The following is a 7,656-nucleotide window of genomic DNA, read 5'->3' on the forward strand; positions in this document are numbered from 1 at the left end:
GATCAATCTGTGATTTGCTGTGAATGTTTAATTTAAACATCTGACTGATTGCAGGGTGCTTGCGGAAATCGACCGCGATCATTAAAAACTGATCAATACTGCCCAGAGTACTGCTCGGTGATCTTTCGGTTATGGGTCAGCTGTGCAGAATATTGATCAGTGATCAGGGCTGTTCCGGATGTCCTGTGATGGCAGCTCTCTCTCTCTCTCTTTCTCTCTCACTCACTCACACACACACACACACACCGAGCCGCCTGCACGCGCCTCTCTGATCGCTCTCGTTGGTTTGTATCAGCTGATCGGAGCGGGTTCGGCTCTGGGTCCGGCTCCGGGTCGGGATCCCTGTACGGTTCCGATCTAATCCGGCTTCGTCTGGTTTGGGCTCTTTGTTCCGGAACTTTTCGGACTCTTCGGTGAGCTGTTAGCCGTTAGCCTCTCCTAGCTGCAGCGGATCGATTCTTTCCTCGGAACCTTCCACAGCACAGTTCCTGTTTCAACCCGAACCGTTCCCCGGCTGCCCGGCCCGGACTCTCGCTCTGCTCCGGGCCGACAGGCGGCTCGGTTCGGTTAGTGGAGCGGCTGAGCTAACAAGCTAACAGTTATCCTGAGCTAGCTGCTAGTATGCCCGCGATGCTGGAGAGGAACCCAGAGGCTTCGGGCAAGAGGAGAGGCCGAGCCCCGGGAGGAGGGCCCGTCGGCGGAAAGAGTCTGTCCGGTAATGGACCCAGTACCAACAGCTGCTGGGAAGAAGGAAGTTCAGGCTCGAGCAGCGACGACGAGCATGGTGGGTAGCCTCGATCATCGCCGCCGCTGCTGAGACTAATCTGAGTACTGTACTGAGTACTGTGTGTGTGTGTGTGTGTGCGCGCAGGTGGAGGAGGGATGCGGGTCGGACCGCAGTACCAGGCCGTGGTTCCCGACTTTGACCCGGGTAAGATTGCGGCTGGCTCGGGAGCCTCGCAGCGGAGTAGTAGCCTCGAACAATACCAGCTGTAAAGTTCGCGGCGCTGGTTCCGGTCCCCGCGTGCCGGTTCCACCTCCACATGTGTGTCCGGCTCTGGTTCTGGGTTCGTTTGTGTTTCAGGAGCTTTTGTTTCCTTAGCAGAAGCAGCTCGATGCTCCTCCTCACAGTCAGAACATTCAACTTTAGTCACAAACTTCACACACCGACAATATTCAATAATCAGATAACAGTCATCAATAATCGCTGCAGAATCTGACCAGATTCCTGAAAACTGGTCACAGCAACAGCTCTGAGTTAAACTTCATGTTGATCCTCACAGTGATGCTGAGTCTGAACCCTTCTTCACACAACCACCTGAAAAGTCGTACAGGTGAGCAGCTCTGCCTGCACAGGTGTGGCTGGTGGCTCTGAAGGAGCTGCTCCATTTTCAAAGTTAGTTTATTGATAAACTTCTGATCAGCTCCAGCGTTCTACCAGCACCGTTACAGCATGAATCCCTCATCGAGTTATTGAATGTGATGTGAGAACCATTCTAATTAATTAATAATCTCATTAACGTGTGTGTGTGATTCCAGATGTAGCCCGGGCGGCTCATCTCCGGGAGAACCTGGGGATGTTGGTTTGGATCCCCAACAGCTGCCTGAATCAAACACAGTGTAAGAAATGGCTCATTGACCTGAGAACATGGTGCACTGATGAGAGTCTGATGGCGTTTTGTGGGTGTTTTTTTTTTTGTTTTTTTGTTTTTCTCTGTTGCAGTGGACGAGTACATCGCCATCGCCAAAGAGAAGCATGGCTACAACATGGAGCAGGTAATTGTTCACAACTTGGTCACTTTTTTTATTTTAATTCCTCTTGTGCCGCCATATTTAGACGTTGGTTCACGCTGCCATCCTCAGTCAGTAACAGGTGTACTTATGAACACAGTGTTATTTTGGAGGTTCAGTCGCTGCTAATCATGTGGTGCTGCCCCTTTCTCTCTCCTCTTTGGCTTCCTGCTCCTTCTCCACGTTGGACTGCAGTTGGTGAGGGGCTTGGAGAAAAAAACGTATAAATTACATCTTTAACAGGGCGCCTGCTTTAGCAGCGAACATGTGACTATCTGAGCATGTGCACAAACCGATGTCACACTCAGTGACCCGAGTGTCGGATCTGCTTTTCTTTGTTAATTCAAAGTGCTCTGCAGAACTTTGCTTCACTTTCAGGATGGTAAAATAAAGTTCAAGTTCTCTCAGGAATATCAGACAGGTGGACCTGAAGTTCCTGTGTTTTTAAACTCACTGCCTTCACGCCACTATCACATGTTCAGCTGTTAGAGGGCCTGAACACACAGGAAGTGCTCAGCGTTTGCAGGGACCGTATAGATCATCACACCAAATGTCCTTCAGTATTTACAATGTCCACATTTTACCTGTCTCACCTGTCACAGGCGCTGGGCATGCTCTTCTGGCACAAACACAACATCGAGAAGTCTCTAGCCGACCTGCCAAACTTCACTCCGTTCCCCGATGAGTGGACGGTGGAGGACCGCGTGTTGTTCGAGCAGGCCTTCAGCTTCCACGGGAAGAGCTTCCACCGCATTCAGCAGATGGTACCAGTGCTCCCAGTCCTAGTCTCTCTCTGCTCCCAGTGCTCCCAGTCATTTTCCCCCCTTTGACCAGTGCTCGCAGTCGTAGTCTCCCTCTGTGACCAGTGCTCGCAGTCGTAGTCTCCCTCTGTGACCAGTGCTCGCAGTCGTAGTCTCCCTCTGTGACCAGTGCTCTCAGTCGTAGTCTCCCTCTGTGACCAGTGCTCGCAGTCTTAGTCTCCCTCTGTGACCAGTGCTCGCAGTCGTAGTCTCCCTCTGTGACCAGTGCTCCCAGTTTGACCAGTAGCTCCTTGTTGTGTCTGTCTGTAGTTACCTGATAAGTCGATGCCCAGCCTGGTTCGGTTTTATTACTCTTGGAAGAAGAGTCGCAGTAAAACCAGCCTGATGGACCGCCAGACTCGGAAACACAAACGAGAGCGAGACGACAGGTGAGCAGATACCTGCGCAGGTGTGGGTGCTACCCGATTGGCCGATGAGTGTAAATATAAATGTCTGTTTCAGTGACGATGAAGTCGAGGACGGTAATGGAAATCCTCCGAGTGACTCTGAGTTGGACGTAAATAAAGAAGACAAGAAGGAGGTACAAAGTTCAGTGTTTACTTGTTTGTTTGTTTGCTTGTTTGTTTACCTGTTTGTTGCTGTTGTTTACCCGTGTGACTCTTTTCAGGTGAGCTCAGGTTCAGAGAGGTCAGAGGTGAAACCAGTTTCTGGTCTGAAGGTAAGAACACCTTAGCAACCCTCAGACCGTAGCCTGTATGTTCGTACCTGTCTGTTAGATGGGTGACGGCGGCTGCCTCTCTCTCTGTTCACCTGCAGACAGGTGGGAAGGCGTCCCAGCGGATGAAGAAGCGCCCCCCCAGAGGGATGTTTCTGAACCATCAGGACGTTGTTTCTCTGTCGTCCTCAACGCCTCAGGGACTCATCAGACAGCTCGACTCGCAGCTCGTCTCCATCAAGAGACAGGTGAGTCCATGGTCACAGAAACGCTAGAACGGGGAGGTGCAACCATCGCCAGAAATCTACAGAGGGACTGAAAATAGTCAGAGGGCTGGTCAGGTAATGGCGTTTATCGCCAATACAAACAAACCTAACCTAAACAAAAGGTCACCTGTACGAGCTGCAACAGGTAAACGGCTTCACGCCTGATCATCTGCACAGCGTGGATACCTGCACTCACCTTGATCACATTCCTGTTTCTGAGCCTCAGTCTCTGTTTCAGATTCAGACCATCAAACAGACCAACAGCGTGCTGAAGGAGAAACTCAGCTCGGGGCTGGACGAGTTCAGGCTGCCCGAGGTAACCGCGGCAACGCGATAACACAGCAACATGCCAGCGCAATACAGCAACATGGCAGCGCAATACAGCAACGCAGTACAGTAACACATAACCGCAATATAGAAATACACAAATGCAGTTCAAAAACACACAAATGCAGTACAGCACAGTGAGTGTATCCTCACTGATTTTTCTCTGTGATTTCGACGATCGATTCAGATCACTTTATTCAAACTAATAAAGTCACTGAGCGCGCTCACTGAGCATCGAAATCACAGAGAAAATCAGTGAGGATACACTCACAGCAACTGAAAGAGCGCGCTCTTTCAGTTGCTGGTGTTCCTGGATGCTAATGTTTCTTTATGTTTCAGGTGAACCAGAAGTTCAATAACCGTTGGACCACAGAGGAGCAGCTGCTCGCCGTCCAAGGTAACACCTGAAACAAGTCACCTGACAGATGTTCTCATCTTTTTAAAGCATCTGTTTATCAGCGTCAGGGTTGATTGATCAGACATGTAAAATCATAACTGGATAACCTATCAAGGTGCGGACATGTGAACTCGAGCCTTCTATGAAGGCTGCTGTCAGACTTCTCAGTCAGTGATTGGTCGATGACTGTCTCCCTCCCGTCCAATCCTACACAGCCATCAGGAAGTATGGGCGGGACTTCCAAGCCATCTCAGATGTGATTGGTAACAAGTCGGTGGTGCAGGTGAAGAACTTCCTAGTAAACTACAGACGCAGGTTTAACCTGGACGAGGTGCTGCAGGAGTGGGAGGCGGAGCACGGCATGGAGGTGGGGGCAGGAGCGAGCGAGGACGACAGGATGGAGGAGAAGATGGAGGTGTGTCCCACTGAGGAGGATGAGGTCACCGCCAAGCAGACCAAGGAGGTGAGGACACAAATCCCAGCATGCTTGGCAGCACACATACCTGTCTGGGTCATGTGACCTCCGTTTTTTACGGTTCCCGTGTCAGCTCATGCTACTCATGTGACTGATTTTGGTCTCAGTGGATGTGATGATTTTAGAGGCATTAAGGAAGTTGTACTAATGACACTGCATGACTCCAATTACATACACCTGGCCACATCTGCACTCACCTGCTCAGGTGGGACAGTCTCACTGTGTTTTTCTTCTCCTACAGGATTCGTCCCCTCCACTGAATGCCAACAAGCCTTTGGCCTCCTGAGACCTTCTGGCCCTTCCTCTTTAGATTCAGGGCTCTGCCCCTCCAGTTTCAGGCCCCGCCCCACAGGCTTTATAATGTAATTTTTTTTATTGTATAATGTTTTTCTCTTTAATTTTCTCCGTTTTTAGATCAGGTGTGGGGTTTGTTTTATTAACCTGTCATTTACTGCTCGCTCTGGACCAATCAGACCCGTCAGTCCAAATGGGCGGAGCTTTTGTTCCTTATTTTCTGCTTTTCATGCTTTTTTTGGGTTGTTTTTTGTTTTTATTACTTCCTGTTTGGTGTGTTGGGGATAGGGTGTCAGACTGAAGCAGCCATGTTGGATGACCTTGTTCAGGAAGGAGGTGTGTCCTAACCTGATGGCATCTTTTTTGGGTTTTTTTTTTTCTATTATTTTAGGACTTTTTAGAAAGACAATAAAACCAAAGTTGATCAGTAAAGTAATTTGTATGTTTTCTTCTTTGAGACCAAACTGAGTCCTCAGGTGATTTAAGAGAAGTGGCGCCCCCTGCTGTCTGTGTTTGTGTGCTACAGAGACAGACTGACCAGCTGTGTCTACTGATGGAAAATGAGCCAAATAGAAACGAGTCACCATAATAAGTCACAGCAGTCTCCTCAGACAGTGGAAACACTGAGGTTTCTTTTCATTATTATTGTAACAGCAGATCATAAAACATCTCAGGACGCAGAGTTAATTTTCATTAATCTGCAGCATCATAAATGAGTTTTCTAAAATAATCTCAGGATTTAAATCGGCGCGTGTGCCTGAGCCAGTCTGCTCTGCAGCTCAGTGGGGCAGACACAAACTCTATTTATCTGTAAATTAAATCAGAAACTACACTTTAATCATTTTCCTTTTCTTGGTTCAGGCTGCTGCTCTTAAAGCTCACATGGAAATTAAAATAAACACTGCAGCTTTTGTACTGCGTTGCTGTATTGCGGTTATGTGTTACTGTACTCACACTTTGCAAAACTCTGTGATGGGCCAGTTCTGGTCCCCGGGCCTTGTGTTCAATGTTCCCTCTAAGTGGCGCGTGTGCGCAATTGCGCACTGCTGGCACGGTCTCTGCGCACAGAAAATCTGTGTTGCGCACAAAAAAATAAATCTAACCTGAATTGAAATTAAAATTAATACGTTCACAATTCTGTTCTTCAGTGTGAGTCAGTGAGTGACTGGCTGCTCCCGTATGGGATCAGAACGATGCCACCTTATTCCATAGTCCAGCCAATGATGCGATTCACATTCGTATATACGCAGCTAATCAACGTGGTTGTCAGGCTATGACAGCGTCCTTATGTGCCGACACCGGTGTTTTAGCGAGCAAAGCGGCTGATGTGGAGTGAAGCCACGTTAATGACAACGTGTACAACCATTGGAGATGTGAGCAGGACAGACGGAACAATTGACAGAAAAGTGTGGACTTTATACCAGTTTTTAAATTGTGTTGATTGGCCACGTAAAACCAGAGTTATGATAAAAATATCTGCAATGTTTGGTTTTCTTCCAGAATACTGTCGTTGTTTATATTTACTGCGGGAGGAAACGGTAAAAATGGCGTTTTTATAAAAATTGCGACGTTTAGCACAAATCTTGTGTAGTTAGTGTGTAGTGTAGTCAGAACAATGAGGCGACTGCTGAATGTTACAGGTGTTACAGCAGTGATACATCTGCTGTTGTCAGGCCTGCAGGTATCAGGCTGTTGTTCTCCTTCATCCCATAGTGGACAGAAATTATTTTTTGGAGTGGCACAAATAATTTGTGTGGCATCAGATTTGATGCAGAACAGCTGATTGTTCTGTAAATCGTTTGAAATGTTTATTTTAAAAAGCGCCTTGGCTGCATTTTTAGGTAAACAGCTGCAAAAAACTTTGTTTGCATAACTTTTTTGAAGAAGTAACTACAGTGGCTTGCAAAAGTATTCGGCCCCCTTGAACTTTCCCACATTTTGTCACATTACAGCCAAAATCAATTTTATTGGAATTCCACGTGAAAGACCAACACAAAGTGGTGCACACGTGAGAAGTGGAACAAAAATCATACATGATTCCAAACATTTTTTACAAATAAATAACTGCAAAGTGGAGTGTGCGTAATTATTCAGCCCCCTGAGTCAATACTTTGTAGAACCACCTTTTGCTGCAGTTACAGCTGCCAGTCTTTTAGGGTCTGTCTCTACCAGCTTTGCACATCTAGAGACTGAAATCTTTGTTCATTCTTCTTTGCAAAAAAACTCCAGCTCAGTCAGATTAGATGGACAGCGTTTGTGAACAGCAGTTTTCAGATCTTGCCACAGATTTTCGATTGGATTTAGATCTGGACTTTGACTGGGCCAGTCTAACACATGGATATGTTTTGTTTTAAACCATTCCATTGTTGCCCTGGCTTTATGTTTAGGGTCGTTGTCCTGCTGGAAGGTGAGCTCTGTCCCAGTCTCAAGTCTTTTGCAGACTCCAAGAGGTTTTCTTCCAAGACTGCCCTGTATTTGGCTCCATCCATCTTCCCATCAACTCTGACCAACTTCCCTGTCCCTGCTGAAGAGAAGCACCCCCAGAGCATGATGCTGCCACCCCCATATCTGACAGTGGGGATGGTGTGTTCAGAGTCATGTGCAGTGTTAGTTTTCTGCCACACATAGCG

General features: G+C 47.6%; 1 protein-coding gene across 2 annotated transcripts; it reads left to right on the forward strand.

Moving 5' to 3' along the window:
- Nucleotides 1-204: 204 nt before the first annotated feature.
- Nucleotides 205-5,458, forward strand: rcor1 (REST corepressor 1). 2 transcript variants are annotated; one of them, XM_086275287.1, is made up of 14 exons: nucleotides 205-784; nucleotides 872-931; nucleotides 1,284-1,334; nucleotides 1,540-1,620; nucleotides 1,724-1,776; nucleotides 2,394-2,555; nucleotides 2,862-2,980; nucleotides 3,054-3,132; nucleotides 3,220-3,270; nucleotides 3,369-3,515; nucleotides 3,772-3,849; nucleotides 4,200-4,257; nucleotides 4,473-4,720; nucleotides 4,974-5,458. In XM_086275287.1, the coding sequence occupies exons 1-14, from the start codon at nucleotides 622-624 to the stop codon at nucleotides 5,016-5,018; spliced, it is 1,395 nt and encodes a 464-aa protein (XP_086131413.1). In that variant the 5' UTR covers nucleotides 205-621; the 3' UTR covers nucleotides 5,019-5,458. The 2 variants fall into 2 exon arrangements, with proteins under 2 accessions (XP_086131413.1, XP_086131412.1); XM_086275286.1 differs by lacking the exon at nucleotides 1,284-1,334 and having other exon boundaries at nucleotides 206-784.
- Nucleotides 5,459-7,656: the final 2,198 nt, after the last annotated feature.

Source organism: Aulonocara sp. 'chitande type north' Nkhata Bay, linkage group LG19 (genome assembly GCF_057382095.1).
Source record: "Aulonocara sp. 'chitande type north' Nkhata Bay isolate Kocher_YH1m ecotype deep benthic linkage group LG19, A_spYH_male_GT1.1, whole genome shotgun sequence".
Taxonomy (NCBI): domain Eukaryota; kingdom Metazoa; phylum Chordata; class Actinopteri; order Cichliformes; family Cichlidae; genus Aulonocara; species Aulonocara sp. 'chitande type north' Nkhata Bay.

Bases quoted from the DNA above. Each gene is read 5' to 3' on its own strand.
- rcor1 (XM_086275287.1), top strand. From the start codon at position 622: ATGCCCGCGATGCTGGAGAGGAACCCAGAGGCTTCGGGCAAGAGGAGA. The intron at 3,133-3,219 runs GTACAAAGTTCA...GACTCTTTTCAG, and splicing joins ATAAAGAAGACAAGAAGGAG to GTGAGCTCAGGTTCAGAGAG. The intron at 4,258-4,472 runs GTAACACCTGAA...AATCCTACACAG, and splicing joins GCAGCTGCTCGCCGTCCAAG to CCATCAGGAAGTATGGGCGG.